Here is a 23,010-nt window from a genome sequence, read left to right on the forward strand (position 1 = left end):
CTCAACTCCATGGACGCTGTTCGGCTGTGGGCACATCCAGCCCCTGGCTTTGGGGAGGAAGGGGGGTGCTGGCATGTGTCTAGCAGTGGCAGGTGTGACACTGTTGAGGGTGAACATGTCTGAGAAGAGCCATGCCTTCTCTGGGAGCCCGCCCCTCCTTCCCAGATATCACCATGGATGTGCAGAGGCTGCAGTCTTTTGAGGTTTTCAGTCTTGAGCCATGGGGAAGAAAGCAAAGCATTAGGGCGAACAAGTCTGCATTGTTAAACCCACGATGCCTTCTGAAATGTGGTCATCAGATAAGAGGACTCTTGCTGGCTTTGCTCGGAGGGTGTCAGTGTGGAGCCTTCTTTGAAGGGTTAGGGAGGAGCATCCAGACGACTGCACTGATGCCCTTTCTGAATTTGACTTACGGGAAACTTCCTTAAGTGATCCCATGACCTGTGTAGAAACACGTGGGTATAAAGTGGCCATTGCCCAGGGCCTCCAGGCCCTGACTGTAACTACACTTGTGCTGCATGATCTCTTGGGCCTCCTCTTCTATTGCTAGAAGGCTGCCTGGACCGCCCGAATCACCTTCAACTAGGGCCACACATGGACTCCCCTTCCCTCTCATTGCCCAGCCATCCTTGAGCTGGTGTGGGCTGTGTGCACTGGGAACAGGCCTTTAAGGCATGAGCTCTTCAACTTGAGGTCCTCACATTCTTTTCCATGGCTTTTTGTTTAATATTGTTTTTGAGAGAGAGAGAAACCTCTTCACTGATTCACTCCAAAAATACCTGGAGCCAGGAGATGGGAACTCAGTACATATCTCCCCTAAAGGAGACAGGAACCTGAATACTTGAGCCATTACCACTACCGCCAAAGGTTTGCATTAGGAAGCTGGAGTCAGGAATCAGAGCTAGGACTCAAACCCAGGTATTCCACTGTAGGATAGGGAAGCCTTACGTGCTAGGCTAAACGCCTGCTCCTCTCTGTTCTTTTGCACTGGGTGGTGGGGAAGTCCTATATTACAAAGCAAAACTATGCTGGGCATTGTTTCAAACATGAATGATCTCCATGTTTCCCCAAATCATGCAGTTGGTGATTGTGATCTGAGGGCCAAACTGGGTTCTGTGACAACGTTGTCTGGGGAGGACGAGGGTGTGGAGGGCAAGGGGGGAGGAGATCATAGTGTGCAGCCTGGAGAGGGGCTGCTTATGCATTTTAATAATCGCATCCTCTTTGATACGGCTTAGACCTCTTGGCTTTGCATTCTGCTCCTGGGCAAATCCTGCCACGGGAGACCACCCTACATCTTCCGTCTACGTTATCATCTCAGCATTTCTCCTTCTTCACCTCCCATCCGCTTCTCATTCTGTGAAGCTGGGCATCGCCTCCACAAGTCCCTGGAAGCACTCTCTCTGGGAACACTAGCCTTTACTTACCTGCCGTTATACAAAGTCTGTACTGCCATCAACCCTGCCCCTGTCTCACTCTCTCACTTGGCTGCTGGGCCATGTGCCCTGGCTTTTCCCTCCACCTTCCTGGCAGTTCCTTTCCTGTTTCCATGATGCGAGCCTGTTCCTCTTCCTGGATCTTCAGTGTTGATGTCCCTTGGGCTCCTGTCCTTGGCTGTGTTTTCTCTTCACATTCTCCTGCACAACCCTATGCCTTTGACAGCATCCTCTTGCCCTGATGTCCAAATGCGGAGCTTAGAGCTTGTGGAGGTGGCAGTGATGAATTCGCACTCCAGTCAAAGCTCCCAGGACCCAGAGCATCCTTGTGTCCACCTTCAAGCTCGCCATCTCCCACCCTGCCTTACTCTAAGTATACAGCCCTTCAGGCACCAGTCTCACAAATTGCAAATGGAGGTAATCACTTCTCTGGCCTGTCCTACATCCATTCCTTCTTTGGGACCTACCACCAGCCGCTCATCTGTTTAGAGTGAGCCCAGGGCCGTTCCCTAGACAGGCTACCAACATCTCTTACCTAGACCCATCTTGAGTCTTACTGCCCCCACCCACCATGGCCCTGTTGTGTGCCACCATAGCCATCATCCCACCTTCACTGGGGGTCTTCTGAGTCCTAGGCCCCTGCCCAACATTGCCCTGAGTCTTTTGCCTCAACAGACATCCAAGTGGGCCTTGCCTGCCTTCTCTCCTGCCATTGCCCATGTTTTTCCTGCCACCTTCCTGGAGCACACCTGTCCTGTTTCCTTGTAAGCCCATGTGTGCCAGGTTAGAAGTCACTCCCTGGGGAGCCTGCCGGCTGTGCTGAGCATCCTTCCAGCAGCCCACATAGTACACAGTGTTCACCTCGGAGGGAGTGCTCATCAGGTAGCTGATGGGCTGACCTCGTTCCCCTACGACACGGGGATGCCTGAGGTCACATTGGCTCATCAGTGTGTCCTCCTCGCTTAATAGTGCCTGGCACGTGGTGTGTAACCTGTACAGGTGATGGCGAAGTGGAGCCCTCCTGTTACACTCGTCTGATATTCGGTGCATGGCTCTCTGTCTCATGCATGACGCTGTGTCGCTGCGCAAATAGTGGAGACTCAGTGCCGGCCTCCTCAGAGAAACGGGGCCACAGTGAGCTCTTGACTCTGTTCTCCTTGAGGTTATGACCCATCCTAGAAGCGTGAGTGTCTCTAGATGGGAGTTTATCCTTCCAGGTGTCTTTGGAGGGGACACTGAAGTTCATTTACCTGTGGCCACAGCCCTGCGGGGGCACCATCCAGCTCCTGTCTCATCAGCCTGCCGCCTGCCCTCTCCACTGTCCCCCACTGTCTCTGGCACTTGCCCATCACCCGTCTCATCCCACTGAGGGCCTCTCGGTGCTGGACACCGCTCGGCTCAGCGAGACGCCTCCTTGCGGCTCCTGCCTGCCTGTGCGTTCTAGGTGTCCTTAGTGACTCACCTCGGAGTAGAACTGGCCCTGCGGCTGCTTCTGTGTGACGTTCCTCTTGTCACAAAACAGAGTCCAGAAAAAACTATTCTACTTCATCTGATGGGTGCTCTGCTGTGTTTGGAGGAAGCTGGCCCAGTCCCAGATCAGGGGCGGACACATCCTGTTCGACCCACTGCCTTGGGCCACGTGGGAGCCTAGGAGACACCGGGAGGCGCCCCAACCCCTCTCTCAGCATGCGCCGGACAGGACCTTGCTCCTCTGAGCTCTCTGAGGGTAGGGCCTGTGTTCATCTTTGTCCCCGGGATGCCAGGCACAGTTTCTAGAGCCCAGGAGGTATTCAGTAGGTTTGTGAAATTCGCTGAGGGCAGGAGGAAGGGAGGGGCAGAACTGGAAACGAGATCTCAGATGCTGTTTCAGGGCGTGGAGTTAAATGGCACCAAGTGAGGATTTGGTCAGTAGCTTCTCAGTGTGAGATTCCCCCCCCCACCCCCCCGGGAGCATCTGACGTTCTAGAAGAATCTGATATCACACCTGCTGAAATAAACACCCCTCACTAGAAGAGTTTCCAGTAAGGTTGGAAATAACATGAGGATACTTACAGAGCATAGCAAGAAACTTCTCACGACATCTAGATGACTGCGGCTCTCAGGAGAAGAAACCCAGTGCTATGAGCAGCCGTAGCAGAGCCACTCATTTGGAACCTGAACTGGATAGATTCTAGTGTCTTACCTTCTCCTCTGTCTTCTCTCCTCCGCCCCAAAGCTGTCTCATCCTGTGTTGCTGGGTTGTAGCAGTGTGAAGGTCTGTTTATTATGCCTACTCCGCCTCCAGACTACTTGGTATTGGTTTTAGAGCTGTTGCAGGCATTTGGGGAGTGAACCAGCAGATACAAGGCGTCTCTCTCCCCCCGCCCCGTGTATGTCTTCAAATAAAAAGAAAAGAATTAAAATTTTATTTTAAAAAAGAGCATATGTTAAAGTTCTTTTCCCTCACATGCCATTTTTAGTAGATGGACTGGGTGTACTAGAGTGCTGAGAAGGATTCTGAAGCTGGATTTATGTTCAGTGGGGGCAAGTTCCTTGGGAGAAGGGGTTGGACAGTAGCAATATGCCTGCCAAGTGTTTGCCAGCCCTGTTCTAGAGGGAATGTGTGGAGAGCAAGGAGTAGGTATCCTTTGGGTTTTTACTCAAAGAAGAGTTAATTTAAGTATTTTAGTTTCATTTTTGTTAAAAGCCTGAAATTCTCCTTGGCAGTGGAAATTTGAGTTCTACAGCGGTTATCTTTGTGAAGAGAGAGAAACAGAGAGTTGGCTACTTTAACAATGTTTAAACCTTTTCTTTAACCTGTGGATATTTGACAGCTGATGCTAAGTTGGACCTCATGACCTTAGCAGGGGCAGGAACGAGACTATTTAAAAAGCGCTCCCAGGGTAAATATTTTCCAGTGGTTATTTCAGAGGCAATTTAAGCTTCTGAAACTTGAGCTGCTACTGGATACTCCTAACTTAGCAGAGAGGTTGCTATCCCAGTTGGGAACCTGGAATCCAGATTTGTGCCGTGGGGATCAGAATGTACTGAATGGTGCCCAGTGGCTTTGAGCCCCGGGCCTGTTTCATTGATGGCAGTTACACAAATGTGCCAAAGAGGAGTCTCTCCAGTCATCTTGTTTGAGGTCTTGCACTCTTTCCTGCAATGGCCTGCAGTTTTATACATTCAAGCTGAAATGTGTGAGCTGTGACAGTGGCTTTGGGTGCTTTCTATGTCAGTTGTAGACATTGCAAGTGTAGTTATGAGCACAAATATCTGGGCCCTCAGCTTCCAGGAGCTTCCACACTTGTTAGGAGGAGACAGACAGAAGTACCCCTACAAATAAGTGCTCTAATGTACTGGTAGAACAGGGATACTGCTTTACTTCACATGGCCAGGAAGCCTGCTTGGAGGATGTGACATTCACATTTCATCTGGAATGAGGCGATGAAATGTTACCGTGATCCTGGGGAAGATCATCCCAACCCAGAGAAGCAACCAACGCAAACGTGTCCAGGAGTCAGAAGGAAAACCAGTGCAGCTGCAGCAGAGGGAGTGCCCAGAACCCTCCCTGTCCATTAGCCCTGATGCTTCCTAAATTGCTGCTGTTACTGGTGATGGAGCTTTCTTATAAGCTGGGAAAACATTTATTGCACTCCCTGGAGTAGCTTTTAAATAGTCAGTGCATTTGGTTGGGCAGCCCTTGCTTAGTTGCACAGAGAGAGAGTGAAGAATTCTGTTAATTAAGGTGAACTTTCAAGTGGCTTGTGAAGGAAAGCAGGTGGTACAGGTGGGGTCCATCTCTGCCTTGCAGACTGTCCAGGTAGGTGGGGGTAGGGAGGACAGTGACCAGTGGCCAGAAGCAGGACACCCAAGCAGGAAGGGAGCATCATGGCACCAACAGCTGACCTGGCCCCTAAGCGATCTCTTAGAGTGCTCTGTCTACCCCTGGGTTCTGAGTCCAGCCTGGCTTCCACTACAGCCTCCACTCCTTATTCCATGAACACTTCAAAAGCAACATGCCAAAGACAGGAAAATACTCCCCCACAACATGCCAAAGACAGGAAAATACTCCCCCACAACATGCCAAAGACAGGAAAATACCTCCCCCACAACATGCCAAAGACAGGAAAATACTCCCCCGTACAGCCTGCATCTACCAACAGATTTTCTCATCTTGGCTGCCAGTTACCAGTGAGACTTAGTCCCCTAAACCAGATACTGGGAGTCCTCTCTCTCTCCTTGGGGTCTGTGATGATTCTTCTCGGGTTCACCTTCTTCCCTTACCCCCTTCCTTGGCCAGGCTCACCCCATCTCTCCAAAGCCTCCTCCAGTCTCTGCTAGACCTCGTTCCTGTCTGCCTCGCTGTGTGTCTGCTAGGAACACTGCACATCCTGCCCTGGGCCAACCGTGGCTTCCAAGAGGTTGTGAGCCCCTTGCAATAGGGAGTGTGTGGCAGTCACCTTGTGCTCGTGGCCTCTTGCACACAGTAGGACTCCATCAGCATTTGCTAAATAAAGGAGCAGTGGAGCAATCGTGGGTGTAAGTGATGATTTTAGGAGTCGTTTGCTCGTAATTGACAAAGGGATACCAAAGGGCAGATTGATACTGAACATGGGTGTCTGTTTGCTTCTTTATTTTCCTCTGAAATCATTCAAATTCCTTAACACTGTATCTATCAGTCACTTTCAGAATAATTTTTTGTGATGAAATAGATCATCACATAAAATGCACCGCTTTCGCCGTTTTTCAGTATACAGTTCAGGGGCATTCGCATTGTGTAACCATCACCAGCATCCAGCTCTAGAAGCTTTTGTTCAAACTGAAAGTCCATCAGCATTAAACAACAGCTCCCTGTTCCCCTGTACCCCATGCCATGAGGAGCACCATTCTTGCTTCTGTGTCGATCAGCCTATTCTGGGGAGCTCATGTAAGTGGAATCATGTCGTGCTTGTCTTTAGTGACTGGCTTATTTCATTGAACAGAATGTCTTTCAAGTTCATCTGTGTTGCGGCGTGAACTAGAATGTCCTTCCTTTTAAGGTGTAATAATATATCCCATGGGCTGTGTCACTTGTCTTGTTATCCATTCATCTATCCATAGACACGTGGGTCATTTCCACCCTTCTTGGCTCTTTGGAATAATGCTGCATGAAACTGGTTTGTGCCTGTCTGACCAGGTGCCTGCATTCAGTTCTTTGGGGATATACCTAAATGTGGAGTGAGTCATTTGGTAAAATGACTCTTAGACTTCAGAAATATTTTTAGTATTTTGGAAATGGTCATTTTGATAGAAACAAAAGGTCATCCTAAGATGGGAGGTGGTGTAGAAATGCAGGCTGAAATTTCAGACGTGAGTTCTTGTGACTTCCGCGACGATGCTTAGAGACATCAAATGGTTGGTCCTCAAGTGTGGTTTTCTTTTTCTCCTGCAGCATCAAGCTTCTGGCTGTGCAAGAACTGCTGGACAAAGAGGCCCTGGAAAAGGTAAGTATTTTATTCTTCCCACCCCACATTTGCTAACTGAGAGCACAGTGCCCCACACAGAAAAAATTCAGCTTCCTGTCGCCAGAAGCAGCATTTACTGCAAAAGTGGGCTGCTATTCTGTGTTCTCCACAGGCAATGAAGTTTACTCAAAACTCCTTCATTGCTCCTATTCCATGGATGCTCTCAAACTCAGCCTTGCCAGCGCTGTGAGGAGCAGACGCTTGGCTGGCGGTGGGACAACCCCTACCCTGGAGAAGGCCACCTGTGCTTTGAAGCATGGGGAACTGGGGGCCTCCTGTGGACGGAGCTCTGTGCTTGTACGTTCACTAACCTCTGCTCACTGTGTGTGATGGTTGGCATGCATGGATGGTGGAACTGAGGCCTCGTGAGTTAGGTAAGGGGCCTAAGGCAAATGAACTGAGTGCAAGTGTCATAACTGAAACCCTGATAGTTCTGTTTCTAAAACCAGTGCTTTTCTATTTAACGGACAGGTTCGTGAGTTTGTGTCATGTATGGGCTACTTCTGAGGACTGGCAAACCGCCTCCTCCCCTGACACCAGGGTTTCACTGTGCCCTGGAAAAGACCAGTGTGTCTTTGCTCTCTGTGTTTTATCAAGCCTTTGCTGCGTGTGGGCTCAAGTTGTGAGAGCAGGTGGTTGGGCTCTGCAAGGCAGGCTGGTCAAGGCAAAGAGCCCCGGCCCCCATGGGCCTCCCAGTGCATAGCAGGCCGCTCCTAGGTAACTCAGGTATTAATTAGAATCTGTGATACTAATATCAAAGCATGAGGGTACTTAGTAAAGTTTGTGGAAATTGAAATTAAAGGGTAAGTCTGTCTGATTTGGTGAAAAGGTTTTAGAGTTATATATCAGTTTTTTGGAATGTGCAGATTTCATGGACTTTCAGGGGAGTGGCAAGAAAGAGATCTTCCATCTGTTGGTTCACAACCCAAAAGTCCCCATGTCTGGGTCTGGGTCAGGCTAAAGCTGAGAACTCAAACCAGTCTATTACAAATTACTTGAGGCATTGCTATTACCTCCCAGGATCTACATTTTCAGGAAGCTGGAGTCAGGAGCCAGGAACCGAACCTGGCTCTCCAGGGTGGGACAAGAGTATCTTAACCAGCATCTTAAGGGCTAGGCTAAATGCCCACTCCTTTTCATGAACTTTTAAAATACTCTATGTATGCATGGATTTCAAATATTTTGCACCAAAATAAACATATTTTAACTCCATTTTTTCATGTAATTTTTGAAGTCCCCTCATAAGTGACTAGAGAGATAAGTGCCTAAATGATATTTACTTTTAGAATTTAAAATGTTTGGATTAGGGGCTGGCATTGTGGCATAGTGGGTAGAGACTCTGCCTGTAATGCCTGCATCCCATATGGGGGCTGGTTTGTGTCCTGGTTGTTCCTATCTAGCTCCTGGCTTCAGCCTGGCCCAGCTCCAGCCATTGTGGCCATCTGGAGAATGTCCACATCCCATATTAAGTCTGCAGGTTCGAGTCCCAGCTCCGCTTTTAACTCCACCTTCCTGCTGGTACCCTGGGAAGCAGTAAGTGATGGCCCACATACCTGGGTCCTTGCCACCCATATGGGAGACCCAGATTGAATTCTGGGCTCCTGGCTTCAGCCTGGCCTTGCACTGGCTGTTGTAGGCATTTGGGGAGTGAACCAGCAGATGGAGGATCTCTAAGCAATGATGTTAAGGAAGGAGAGCTGTGTTATGTTAACGTCTCTCAGTCTTATTTCCATGTTGAGTAAAATAAGGATTGTGCTGCTGGACCTCAGAGGCAAGATGGGAACCGAATGAGTGCAGGAGCTAAAGGGCTCTCTAAATGCCTTAGCACGCATCGTATTAATTCTTAATTGCTTATATTAATTCTTAATATGCACTTAGCCATTCAAACCTACTGGGTTAGGCTATGAAAGACATCACCGGGCAAATGCAACGTTGAATGCAGATGGTAGATTAGATAAAGGTGTTACATCAATGGTAACTGTTCCTGCAGTTGGTCATTAGCTTGTGACCCTGTGAGAGAACGCCCTTGTCCTTAGGAGCTGTCCATTGATGTATTTAGGAAGGAAGGGGCATGAGGTTTGTAACTTGTTCTCAGATGACTCAGGAAAGAAAAAGTAGTGATGTGTTTCTACTGAGCAGAGCCAGAGAGAAGAAATGTGCCACCAATAAGGCCGGTGGGGCGAAATGCAAACAGCCGATCCTTGTGAGGTGTGTGAGGGTCTTTGTATGTGTTTGAATGTTTTAAAAATTTACCCTCCTCCCAAAAAAAAAAAAAAAATGGTTTATCTTCTTAGTATTCACCACGGTTAGTTCTACTCTTCAATTTAGAAAAGCACCAGACAAAGCTGGCAAATGTGGAGCCCCTGTGCTAAGAGGTTTCAGTGTAAAAAAAAAAAAAAAAAAAAAAATGGCAGGTGCCAAAAATACTGGCTGTGTCTTTCAAGCTGTGCTAATGCGCAGTGTAGAGAGGCCACTTAGCCCAGCCAACCGGTGGACCCTGCTTGCAAAAGCTCACACAGAGGGGTGAGGGCTGGGCTTGCACTGGCTGGGGTGGGACCAGGTGTGTGGCCCTGAGGGCTCCCTGGTGAGGCCGACTCCTCCTCTCCACTGGATTGCTTTGTGTGACACTGTGTGCTTCAGTTTCTGTCTGTAAAATGGAGATCATTATAATTCCCAGTTCATGGAGGTGTTGAAGGGACTCAGGGGACATCCCGTACATGGGACTTAATGCTGTGTCTGGCACTCAGCGATCCCCAAAAGTTAGCTCCTGCCTTAGCTCTTGCCCCCTTTCTCTCTTCTTCTCTTCCTCTCCCTGCCTGTCTCATGATCTCATGTTCTCCCTGTTGTCGAAGGGCCGAGTCCTCCTCCCAGGCTCCCGGGTTGGCTCTCGGTCCAGCCCCTTTCCTCACCTGTGCAATGTCCTCTGTGGTTCCTTCCCCGGCTGACTCTAGTGAAGGGAGGAAAGCTTGCCTCTTTGTCCTGTTTACTAGTATTTTTTCCACTTCCGTGCCCTAGAGGTCCTTACTGAGTCTGGGGTCTTAATGCTTTGTGCTACTCGGCATCAGAACTCACCCTCTGGGAGGGGTGAAAGGTGAACACATACCAAGAGGGTTCCAGCTTCACTTCTCACTGTTTGTCTTTTTCTTTTCTTTTCTTTTCTTTCTTTCTTTCTTTTTTTTTTTTTTTTTTTTTTTTTTTTTGACAGACAGTGAGAGAGAGACAGAGAAAGGTCTTCCTTCCTTTGGTTCACCCCCTAAATGGCTGCTACGGCCAGCGCGCTGCACCGATCCAAAGCCAGGAGCCAGGTGCTTCCTCCTGGTCTCCCATGTGGGTGCAGGGCCCAAGCATTTGGGCCATCCTCCACTGCCCTCCCGGGCCACAGCAGAGAGCTGGATTGGAAGAGGAGCAATCGGGACTAGAACCCGGTGGCCATATGGGATGCCGGCACCGCAGGCGAAGGATTAACCAGTGAGCCACAGCGCCGGCCCCTCACTGTTTGTCTTAATTCAGGTGCAGTGGGTGAGGCAGGAGCTCACACACAGGGATTTAGGTCTTGGACTCCCCTCCTCTAACACCACATTGATCCATTCCTAGGCTGGTGACAGCGATTTGTCACCTATTTATAAACTATACAACTGCCAATCTCAGTCTCTCTCCTGCTTTTGTGTTTCAAAAGCTTGTACCTCGAGCAGGTGATCTAATCTGTGAATATCAGGGCATGGGGCAGTGCTCTGAAAACGCACTTAGGATTTAGATGTGCGTCTTTGCCAGGCACGCATTAGGTCCCATGAGCAAGGCCTTGCTTTTAGAAGGATGTCGTCATCTGGCCCTCTGTTCTTCGAGAGTGGGATGCTTTTGTTTTTCTGAACTTAAGTCACACACAGAGTTGTTTCCCAGGCTTGAAAAGACAGACCCATCTAATGCCTTGAAATGTGACATTGCATGGAAGGAAATAAAAATATTGGTACAGCTTGATTTAGAAAGATCATTTTTCAATGACCCTTTCAAGCAGCTTCCTGCAAGGCTGCAAACAATAGTTTGGCCAGTCACCCCAGCTGGAGGTCACCCCCGCCCTGGTAAGAGACCAAAGGGCGGGCCACCAGCTGACCCAGCCTGAGACTGCACCTGCCTGAGAGCTGCCTCAGTGAGCTGGGCCCCCTGGGGGCACAGGCCACCCAACTCACAGCCATTGCCTGCCCTGTTCTCTGGCCCTCCCAGACCATGACTCAGCCGCCACACAAGGCAACCGAGCTCATTCTCTGTCCTCCAGAACTGGGCTCTGAGGGTGCCCCGATTGGGGCTGAATCCAGCTCTACCCTTGACCAATGAGGGGACCTGTCGGGCAAGTTCCAGACCAGCCTCGGTTTCTTTTTAACATGTGGGGTCCCGATAAAACCTACCTCATTGGGATTTGTAATGAGAATTAAATACGATGATGTGTGAACTGAAAGAAGGTCAAGTGCGCACCTGAATGGTGGGAGCTGCTGCTCGCCCTGCTTCTGCTGACTAGCAGCTGTTCTTGTCTGCATCACCCTCATCGTCTTCTCCTTTTCATTCTCCTCCTTCATCATCATCATCATCATCAGTATTTCCTCTTTACTTCTCTCCTGAGAAGCCTGACTTGAGATTGAGCCTTTGCCTTGAGAAGACGTTAAAGAGGAAGTCACCCTGCTGCTGCGTGCCTAATTGTGTAGAACAAGCTGCCCGCCAGTCATCCTACTGCAGTCGCCCTTGCTCTGCGTTTTTCTGAGACTCAGCTTTGGGGTCCAACCCTACAGGTAGAGTAGATGATCTCTAAGGCCCTGTCAGTGCTTCACGTGTGAGACAAAGTGTATTCATTTCACCAGTAAGAAGCCTGAGACCAGAACAGTTGCACCTGATGTGTTAGTTAGGGACTTGCAGCCAAATGCTAATAGTAAACAACCTTGGAATTAGAAGTTGATAGCACAGGGCTGGCATTGTGGTGCAGCCGGTTAAGCTGCCATCTACAATGTAGGTGTCCGGAATCAGAGCACCGGTTCAAGCCCCAGCTGCACCATTTCTGATCGAGTTCCCTGCTGATGCCTACAAAGAGCAGCAGAAAATGGCCCAAGTGCTTAGGACCTTGCCACCCCCATGGGAGACTAAGATGGAGTTTCTGGCTGCTGGCTTCAGACTGATCCAGCCCTGGCTGTTGTGGCCGTTTGGGGAGTGAGTCAGCATACGCAAGATCTCTCTCCTTCTCTCTGCTTCTCCCACTCTCTGTGTCATTCCATCTTTCAAATAAATAAATAACTTCTTGGGAAAATATCTAAACTTACAAAATATAGACTTTAAAATAATTTTTAAAAATCCAGTGCATTCTGTTTAAAATATCAGAGGGAGGTTCTTCAGATCCCCTCGCTGATTTCTTCCCCACACCCAATCCAGCCTGCAGTGGGAACTTAATCTGAAGGCTCTCCTGCATGGTCAGCCTTCTTGGGTCTGTACACATTTTTGTTTTTATTTTCAGTGGCTTGAACCAGCTCAGTGTTTCTTGGTTATTCAAATCCTTGTCATCACTTTCCTGGCTAAGCCCCATGGGCAGGATGCTGGCTGCTTTTCCTTGAAAGGGTGGGGAAGTAGAAGTGGACCCACCATGGGATTCAGACTGCACAGACTGTGCACCTGCTGTCAGCCCAGATACCTCCCTACCTGGAAGTGGAGCATCTTGGTGAATTACAGACCAGGTTCATTCAAAGCAAAAGATTCATTTTCTTCTGATTCTTTGAGGAGCATCGCAAAATACCCGGCATCTTTAAGGGTTCCTACTATCTTTCTGTTTCTATGAGAAGTTTTTATTTGAAGTGAGCAAGAACTAGTGCCCAGATAGGACTTTTAAATTCCCCCTAGCTTTATCAGCCATCAGAGATAAGCAAGTTAAACAGTGTAGGGGGGAGGGGGTAATTTTACATTGATGATCTTAGCAAAGTTTTAAAAACCCCTTGTGTGAGGTTGCAGTTGTGCCAAAGCCCGTGTCCCCATTCCTTGCTGTGGAGGGCAGGTGACAAGGTATGGCCCTTTCATAAGTCTTGGGCAGCATATTTCATTCATCTTTGTGATGCCCCTAGCATTTGACCAGTGATTCAGTAACTAGGAATGAATCTTAAGGAAATGATTCGTAAATTGGGGAAAATGAGCATGCTTTTTTCAATGCTTTGTAGGAAGGGAGAGGTTAAAAATCCACCCTGGGACTGGTGTGTGGTCATCAAAGAGATGAATCTTTCAGCCTCATAGAAATGCAATCTGATGTTTATCAATGGGGAGAATAAGCATTTGTACCTGCTGTGCTTACAACTATGTAAAATATCCACTTCCTCTCTGAACCAATATTTATAGAGCTCCACCTCCTCTGGGGGTCGGGGGTGTAGTGCTAGGCTGGGAGATAGCTACCACTGTGAATGAGACATTAGCTTTCTTGCCCTCACGCAGCTCACATCATAACCAGCACAAAAATGCTTATTTAAATAAAGTGGTGATCAGTGCTATGAAAAACACCAAAATAGGTTGTCAGGAGAGGGGTCCCGAAGCTAATGTTCTCATTGCATCCAGGAAATAAAAAAGCACATAAAATTAGGTATCTCTTGGTGGCGTGTTCAGTTTCTTTTTTCTTCGAATGCCTATTTCTGGGTTGAACTTTGCCCAAGACCTCTTTGGCAGCTGCGACTGGAGAAGCTGGGGGAAGGGGCAAAGGAGATGAGAGTGTCCAGGGTCTGAAAGATGGAGAGCTGCAGACACCAAGCAGGCTCCCAGGGCATCATTGTAGATTAGAGCAGCCTAGAGTACCACTGCAGGTGGAATCCAGCCTGCAGCTCCCTTCTATAAAAGAGCTGTTATTGGCTGCAGATGTACCCATTTACTTAACACCTGTGTGGCTGCTTTCACACTGCGACAGGTTAGGGACTGTGGTGGAGATGATACAGCCCCGAAAGGCCAAAGTGTATAAGACTTAGTCCTTTACAGAGTTGGCCAACTTCTGTTCTAGATCAGTGGTGCTGGCCACAAATGCCTGTAGGTATTGGGGCAAGCCCTCTGCTCCCATTCCAGGAAAGTGCACCAGTGTGCCTCCATGTTCCAAGATCCCCAGAGCTCTTCCAGGCTCTCCCTGCCACCCTCAGGGTCCTGCCTCTGGGCCCTGGTGAAGACAGGATTCATTTCTTTACCCTAAAAATGTTGAAGCTTCTTTCATTCACAAAATAGCAGCCTGGTGGAGGAAGGTTTCTAACAGTGGGACAGATCAGCCCTGCCCAATGAGGTACAGTGCCTAGGGTCAGCAGAGGGCCATTTAGGTGGTCCACATCCAGTAAGAGCTTAGATAGCGCCGTGTCCCATTGTCGCAGAAATGACCACCCTCCGTTCTCTTCCCGTGGCTTATGAGGCCACCCTGGGTTGGTTGTTCAGAGGAAATTCTGCCCGTTCTTACCCCTCCTCTTTCTAGAAGCATGGCCTCCACTGAGACTTCAGACTCATCCGGTCTCCCTAAACCTGAAATACGCCCTGCTTTCTTCTTTGCTACTGCCCCCTTTTTCTGCTGCCTTCTGCTGCTGGTTTTCTCACATGAAGACTCTCAGCCTGCCCAGCCCTCTCTGTGCCTTCTCACCTCTCCTGCCTCTTAGGAGCCGGCCCCCGTCCCAGTTCGTCCAGTACATCATGGCTTACCTTTGCCAGCTTCCAGCCCAGCACAAAGCATTGTACTTGAAACTGTTCTCTGCCTTCTGTTAAAAACTATTATGGAATACTTTTAGACAGAACAAAAAACATGTATGCAATTAGCCCGCCTTTGCTATCTTTGCTGTTTGTTTAATGAAAACATATCAATTTGGGGTAGGAACTATTTCTAAACATTTTTCAGGCATTTAGGTACAGCAGTTTGAATTGCACAGTAAGAAAAGATGGGAAATCGTGTCTGGAGCTTCTCTTACCCAGGGCGGCTGAGCCACTTGGGCGTCTACACCACCTACCGTCTCTTACTCCTGATGTGTTTTGGTGATCGTCTCCATGACGGTTTACTTCATTTTTCTTTGTACTCTGAAAGTCCCATGACTATGTTTCCTCATCAATTTGGGATGTGTAGAGGAAAAGAAGAAAGATCTCATAATACCTGTGTGGATCACGAGTTCAGGCACAGGTCAAGGCAGGGCCGACAGCCAGGACAGGAAGGTCATGGGCCCAGGCCTCCAGGTGGAGGGGGCCGGGCCCCTGGGCACTTGTTCAAGTCTGAATGTGCACGGGAGAGCCAGGCTGATTTTGGCTGGGAGAAGCCAGCACTGTCATGTTTTGCTGGGATTTCTCTTACTGTCAACACCTGCCCACCATGGTGGCTCATGAACGTTCTGCTGGTTTGTGAGCCTGTGTGGCTGTGATTTCAGCACAGAGCCTCCGTGGGAAAACGGTGCTGTGCTGGTGTATTCTCTCCCTGGCAAGTACACGAACTCTGAAGAGTTCATGGAAGGGGCTGACACTGTGGCACAGTAAGCTAAGCGTCCGTCTGAGGTTCCGGAATCCCATATGGGGGCTGGTTCGTGTCCCAGCTGCTCCTCTTCCAATCCAGCTCTCTGCTAATGGCCTGGGCCCCTGCATCCGCATGGGAGACCCTGAAGAAGCTTTGGCTCCTGGCTTCAAATCGGCCCAGCTCTGGCCATTGCAGCCATTTGGGGAGTGAACCAGGTGATAGAAGACCTTTCTCTCTGTCTCTCCCTCTCTCTGTTACTCTGCTTCTTAGATAAATAAAATCTTAAAAAAAAAAAAAAAGAGTTCATGGAAAATGCATATTATCAAAAACTAAGTGAAAATTTCAACATTTTTTGAACCCAAATGATTTTGTCTTTTAATTCCACTTTTCATCAACTTTTTGTCCTGACCTCTTATATCTTAGCAGATTTATAACCGACTTGAATTCAGTGAGTAATACAGGTTACTGCTCTATTCCTTCTTCCCCCTTTGGTGGCTGTTCTGAGTAATATACAAATAAAATTATATCTATGTATGTTACACACTGAGCTATACATTATTATTTTAGATATTTTATCTTTTAAAGGAGAGAAAAGAGTAGAACACACATATATTTACAGAGTTAGCTATATTAACCTTTTAATTTACCATTTCTTGTTTGCATTTGCTCCTGTGGATGAGATTACAGCTGGATAAAATTTCCTTGTCCCAATACATTTGTATTTCCACCTACCTCTGCTGCTCTTTTTAACTATATGACATCTCTAAATGTTACAGACTCAGGAAAATACTTGTATACATATTTTTAATCAATTGCTTTTTTAAAAAAATTTTTTTATTTTTTGACAGGCAGAGTGGATAGAGAGAGAGAGAGACAGAGAGAAAGGTCTTCCTTTGCCATTGGTTCACCCTCCAATGGCCGCCGCGGCTGGCGCAATGCGTCCGGCACACCGCGCTGATCCGATGGCAGGAGCCAGGTGCTTCTCCTGGTCTCCCATGGGGTGCAGGGCCCAAGCACTTGGGCCATCCTCCACTGCACTCCCGGGCCATAGCAGAGAGCTGGCCTGGAAGAGGGGCAACCGGGACAGAATCCGGCGCCCTGACCGGGACTAGAACCCGGTGTGCTGGTGCCGCAATGCAGAGGATTAGCCTGGTGAGCCGCGACGCCGGCCATCAATTGCTTTTAAAATCTTCTAAGAGAATAAAGGAGAAGAAAAATGCATTTATGGTGTCTTTTATAATTATCTTTACCAGTATAGTTTATTCTTTCATGAGGATTTTTTTTTTAAGATTTATTTATTTATTTGAAAAGCAGAGTTTCAGAGAGGCAGAGGCAGAGAGAGAGGGAGAGAGGTCTTCTATCTGCTGGTTCACTCCCCAGAGAGCGAAACGGCCAGAGTTGGACCAATCCAAAGCCAGGAGCCAGGAGCTTCTTCCAGGGCTCCCATGCAGGTGCAGGGGCCCAAGCACTTGGGCCATCTTCCGCTACTTTCCCAGGCATAGCAGAGAGCTGGGTTGGAAGTGGAACAGCTGGGACTTGAACAGGTGCCCATATGGGATGCCGGCACTGCAGGTGGCGGCTTTACCTGCTATGCCACAGCACCGGCCCCTCATGAGGATTCTAATAGATTTGGGTTCACTTGCGTTCAGCCTGAAGAACTTTCTTGAGTATTTGTTTAAATCAGGCAGTTCTGTTAGCAACACATTCTCTCAGTTTTCATCTGAGAATGAATTGCATCCTGATTTTTTGATTGACACTTTATTTTCTTTCAACATTTTGAATATTTCATTTCACCGCCCCTGGCCTCCATTGTTTCAGATGAAACTCCAACCATTCACTCCTGGGATCGAGTGACTTTTGAAAACTGGGTGTGTTCCTGGGGCTGGAGGCCACCATGTTGACTGCATGCAGTGTTTATCAGTGTCGCCAACCTGGTTCAACTTCAGGGGCACCAATTCCTTTGCTTGAGGAGACTTCTAAGGCGTCATCCACATAAAGCCCAGAAAATACTTCCCGAGGTTTGGGCACGAGAGTATGAAGAGGAGAAGGTGTCAGGATATTTTAGGGAAAACAGGGCTTTGTAATGAGAAGCTTGAGTTTGACTCTCAGATCATGAACAGGGTACACTTCCCCCAGCATTTGTTCAGTAAGTGTGTGTTTGTGTATGCATGTGTACATGAATGAATGGAGGAATGGGTGGCAGGTAGGCAAATAGGATATACCAGATTGCCATATGTGAATTTCCTTGTTGCTATGACTCATGGTCAAAGACATTTGAAAACTGCTATCCTGGTTCATTGATTGGCTTGGGCGAGGGCTCTGTGGTTCTCCTAGTACAGGAAGGGCCTCTGTTAGCCCTTGGGTATGTTCTAAGCGCTGTCCCCACTTCCTTGTTAGTCTCCCAACTCTGTCTTATTTTTCAACAGAAGGCAAGTGTGCCCGGCTCAGTGCTGTCCCTTCAGAATTGTTGCATGCAGTCAGTCATCCCAACACTCGCACAGCCATGGTGATGGGAGTTACGCACGGTTTCCTCTCTCTTGGTCCACCCTCCAAGGTTTCTCTTATCAGGAAATGCCAACAACAAGTTGGTACTGTGAGAATTTTAACTCCACTTTTTTTTACAGAATTCTGAGGTTTTTCATGAATGATCCATTCATTTCTGGAGAGTATGACTTCGAGTTCAGCAAAGCTCCGGCTAGTCAGGGATTTTAAATGAAAGGAAGGGCAGCAGGTGGAACTGTTTTTGCTGCGTTGCTAAACATATTTATGTTGGATGTTCTCAGCAGGTAAAACTATCCTGATTGAGCTGGTCATTAGCGCTTGCTTTGCCAGAAGTAATTCAGTGGGGAGAGTTCTGTTGAATTGTTAACTCTGCGTTTATAATGAGTAACTCCTACAGCTGATAAAATATTTTTTATTAACCTTCAAGAGGCATTGAAGTGATGAATTTGGACCTTAACAAGATTCCAGACTGGGAAAGCATCCAACTTGGTTTCAGAGATCTTGTCTTATCCTTGTAGAAATTCAGAAATGTACACTGATGAGTCAGATCCCAGACTTGATTTCTGCCTCCCCCATGCCATTGTCCATCCTTTCCCATACCCTAAGCTTGTTCCACGAACTCTTGTTCCATGAGAAGCAGCCTCATTTCAATATGCAGAATTAATCAGGTTGGAAGAAGACAGCCAAAGAAAACGCAGCAGCTCGTCCAAGTATGTGAGCTTTCTGAAACTTGCTGCCCTCTTGGTTTCTCTATCAGTGACGGCCTACATGAGTGGACAGTTGAGCCGTCTCTGTGCGTGGCTCTCTAGAAGCACGGTTGCATCACAGTGCATCCTCCCGATGTGTCTAGTGCTGGGGTCCTCAGGAGGTAGAAGTGCCCGGGACCGAGGAAAGCAAGGTCTCCAGCACTTACAGTCCAAAGGGGGTGAACCTGGAAGAGGTGACAAGTTCTGATGTTTGCCTGAAGCCTAACATTGGCGCTAGCTCCTGGGGAGCCCTACAGCCTTCCCCCTTGGCTCTGATTGTTAGACTGCAGTTTGGTGCTGTAGTCCATCCCCTGTATCTGGCTGGCCCTCTCTGCACTTGGCTGAAACCCTTGGCAGGGGCATGCATTGTTACCCATGGGTTGTTTTGTTCCTCTTGTCCCACCCATTCTTGTGGTGCTGGTAGTTTGCGTGGCTATATTTGTGAGTAAGAGGAGAAGGAGTGACAAGAGTTTCCATGTAAGGGTTGGCACTGTGGCGCAGCAGGTTAATGCCCTGGCCTGATGCACCTGCATCCCATATGGGCACTGGTTCGAGACCCGGCTGCTCTACTTCCTGTCCAGCTCTCTGCTGTGGCCTGGGAAAGCAGTGGAGGACGGCCCGAGTCCTTGGGCCCCTGCACCCGCGTGGGAGACCCAGAGGAAGCGCCTGGCTCCTGGCTTCAGATCAGCGCAGCTCTGGCAGTTGCGGCCAATTGGGGAGTGAACCAGTGCATGGAAGACCTCTCTGTCTCTCTGTCTGTCTCTCTCTCTCTTTGCCTCTCTCTGTGTAACTCTTTCAAGTGAAATAAATAAATCTTAAAAAAAAAAAAAAAGAGTTTCCATGTAAGTTGTGGCAGGGATATTTTGGATGCCTTCGGTGCTTATGTAGTACCGGTACCTAATCTGCTTAATTTTTGAAAAATATTTAAATACACATATACATATATTTCTGAATGAGAGACAGCAAGCATCTACACAGATAAAATTCCTGCCAATTAATTGGTATTTATACCATGGCTTAGGAAAGGGAAATTTCTAGAAACATTGAAAGCAGGTGGAAAGATGAAAACATAGAAAATGATAGTTTGGTCTCTCTAATTTTTCTCATTTGAACCCCTCGTTTATATTGTGCCCAGAGTGGCCCTTCCTAAAACACAAGTTTGTCGCTATACTCCCTCCTGGTGGTGCTTCCGAGGGACATGGAGATTCATAATGGGGTCAGACAGGCGTGGCTTTGGGTCCTGCCTCCGCCCTTACCCTCTGGGTGACCCTAAGCCCATTCCCTGACCTCTGGAGCCCTAAGCCGATGCCTTCCCCACAGAGCATGGTGGGGACCATTTCGTGGAGAGGGTGTAGAGAGCTGGCGACACACAGCGGGCATTCCGGTGAGCGAGAGCTGCTGTGGCTCAGACTCGCTGACACGAAGTGTCCTCCCCTGGCCCTGCGGGGCGCTGTCCTGGCCAGGCGTGATAGGGCCCTGCCCAGCACCACCTTGCGTTTGTAACCCTTCTCTTCTTTCTGTCAGTCCTCCCTTCCCAGTATGCTGGAGGGGGCCAGAGAACTCCAGCAGCTGCTCTCAGGCACCTTGGCCGTGTTTATGCGCCTCTGGCCAAAAATGTAACGGGATAAGAGCTTGACCAAAGGACAGTTTGGGGATTTGGCTTTCTGTCTCTCGTATTAGCACAGAGAATGGAGGACCAGTGAGTCTTGGGACGTTATCCAGCTAAGAAGGGCCACCTGGGATTCTCCTGCCGCCAACTGTCAGGGAACCTCTCTGGCCCTTGCCGCCCACACAGAAAAGAACAATCAAATCTACAGCACTGGCCTTGGAATAAAATAGGAAACATGCAGGCTTTGAAGACCGGTGCTGGGCGCGATGCAAATCAAAGTATAAACAAGTTGTGTATCGGTGGTACTTTCGCCCCCAGCTTTGAAGCTGGGGAAAGCAGGCTGCGTAAACACCGTTTAGTGTAGCTGAAGGCTGGCGTTTTATAAGGCAAATGGCAAGCAGGGCAGTTTCCCTGAGTCACGTGTTGGTTCCTACAGCACTCTGGGTTCTGCACGGAAGCACATGGGAAATTGTAGGAGCCTGACAGTCTAGCGTGGGCCTGAGCAGGAACTCTGGTTATCGACTGAGAAAATGCGGCCCTGGGGGTTAAAAGCCGTGTGGGTGTTCACGCGGGAGGGAAGCCTGGGGAGCTTATGTAAACTGCCAGCTTTGTTCTGTGCCTGTGTTGTTTTCTTTAGATTTCTGTGCCTAGGTACTCCCTATAGTGTCAGCTTTCTCTCTGCCTATCGGCCTTGTCCCTGTTCCTACCTTTTTTTTGCTCCTATTAATCAGTCATATGCATGGATTTCAAAAAGTGTTTGCAGCCAAATAAACTTAGCTTTTCAAAAATTCTTAAAATGTTTTATTTTCATTTTATTTGAAAGGCAGAGAGACAGAGACAGACAAATCTTCCATCTGTTGGTGCATTTCCCATATACCCACAACAGCCAGGCTGGGCCAGGCCAAAGCCAGCATTGCAGAACTCAATCCAGGTTCTCCCATGTGGGCAGCAGGGACTCAGGCATGTGAGCCATTCCCTGCTGCTTCCCAGGGTGTGCACTGGCAGGAAGCTGGGATCAGAAGCAGAGCTGGGACTCAAGCCCAGGAACTCTAGCATGGATGCATGTGTCCCAAGGTAGCGTCCCAGCTCCTGTGCCAATGCCTGCCCCAATTTATCTTTTAATTCGATTTCTCCATGAACATCTTGAAGTCCTCCCACTTGTGGGCTGGTTGAGTTAGGTTATAGATAGTCTCTCCCCTGTATCCATCTCACCCATTCTTTGAGCCTATTCACTTGAAAACATCAGAGAGGAAAGAAAATTCTAGAAAGGAAAGAACTGTGGTTGGCTAAACCAACATGGTTGGTCTTGAGCAATATGTTATCATCATCTTACAAGCTGGGGCAGGTGCCTTTTTGCTTACTAGTGAAATGTTGTAACGCACATGGCTGACATTTCCTGTTGAATTTTGGGTCAGCATTTCAGTTAGAACAAAATGAAACCCTGTTCCCAGCCTTTGTTATTGGCATGTTTCTCAGGCCATGCACAAACCTTAGAACCTGCCGAATGGCCTGCTAAGCGCTGGCTGCGGCAGCCCCGTCCCAGTACTACAGCTCTGGCTTGGGGTGTGCTTTGCGCTGCCTGCTACATTCCTACACACTCCCAAAATAGCCACAACAGCCTCCAAAACCCATTGCTATTTTCAGAGCTGCTTGCACTTACAATAATTAGTTTCAATCATTACTCACAAGTTTAGTGCCTAATTTGGAAAGAAGTGCTTGTTTTATTTGCCCTAAAACTGTCTTCTGAGCTTCAAAGAGCCAGTGTTCCAAGAACTACTGGGTTCTGTGCTCCTCACCCAGGCGTGTGGGAGGAAGGTTGGAGTGTGGCTAGAGGTGGCCTGGCCGCACAAGGACATTGCCCTTCCTGCTCCCTGCCTGACCAAGGCCTCCACAAAGGACGGCCTACACAAAGGTGCCTGGAGTAGCACCTGGTGTCTACTAAGTCCTCTGTTTGCTAAGGGGCAGAGCGAGTCCATTGCTTTGCCTTCGTCATCTAACCCATCACCTGAGTCACATTTTTCAGTTGACCACCAACTGTTTTACAGCGAGCCATCCAGTGGCATTTCATCACAATGGTGCGTAACCATCATTCTGCCTGCTCCCAAGACATTTTCATCACCCAAAAGGAAATCCCACGCCTACTAAGCCGTCCCTTCTCCTCCTGACCCCTGGCGAGTGTAGTCTGGGTTCTGTCCCTATGGATTTACCGAGTCTGGATGTTTTGTGCAAATGGAATCATACAAGCAGCCTTTGCACCGGCTCCTTCCACTTGCTATAACGTCTTTACGGCCAATCCACAAAGCATGCATGAGCACTTCATTTCTTTTTAGGAATGAATAACATTCCATGGTATAGATACAGCACGTTTGTTTATCCAATTGTCCAGTGGTGGACATTTGAGTTGTTTCCATCATTTGCTATTGGGAATCGTGCTGGGTTGAGTGTTTACATGTAAGTATTTGTTTGAATACTCTTTTCACTTCTTTTGGACCAAGTCATATTCATCTCCTAATTATATCACTTGAGCCTATTCACTAGTCTAGGACCCTGCACCCAGCTGGTATGTTTGTGACACTCTGGCCTTTCCTGGCCCTGCACTTCACAGCTTTTCAGAGTGCAAGTTCCCTGTTTATCCCCTTCAGTGATTCAAGGGTTGCTCATAGGATAGGGAACAAACTCCTTTCAGGGCAAGTGGGGCCCTGCATGACCAGGGCTCTGCAATCATTTCTCCTCATTCTGCCCCCTCACCATCTATGCTGCA

The 23,010-nt window shown here is 48.4% G+C and overlaps 1 protein-coding gene across 1 annotated transcript in view; it reads left to right on the forward strand.

Annotated features, from left to right (window-relative positions):
* Positions 1-23,010, forward strand: part of EEPD1 (endonuclease/exonuclease/phosphatase family domain containing 1) — a 111,023-nt gene that overhangs the window by 61,774 nt on the left and 26,239 nt on the right. Inside the window, exon 3 of the mRNA XM_062178934.1 lies at positions 6,850-6,901. Within this exon, the coding sequence (XP_062034918.1) occupies positions 6,850-6,901 (52 nt within the window). The remainder of the gene's footprint in view (positions 1-6,849; positions 6,902-23,010) is intronic.

Source organism: Lepus europaeus, chromosome 20 (genome assembly GCF_033115175.1).
Source record: "Lepus europaeus isolate LE1 chromosome 20, mLepTim1.pri, whole genome shotgun sequence".
Taxonomy (NCBI): Eukaryota; Metazoa; Chordata; class Mammalia; order Lagomorpha; family Leporidae; genus Lepus; species Lepus europaeus.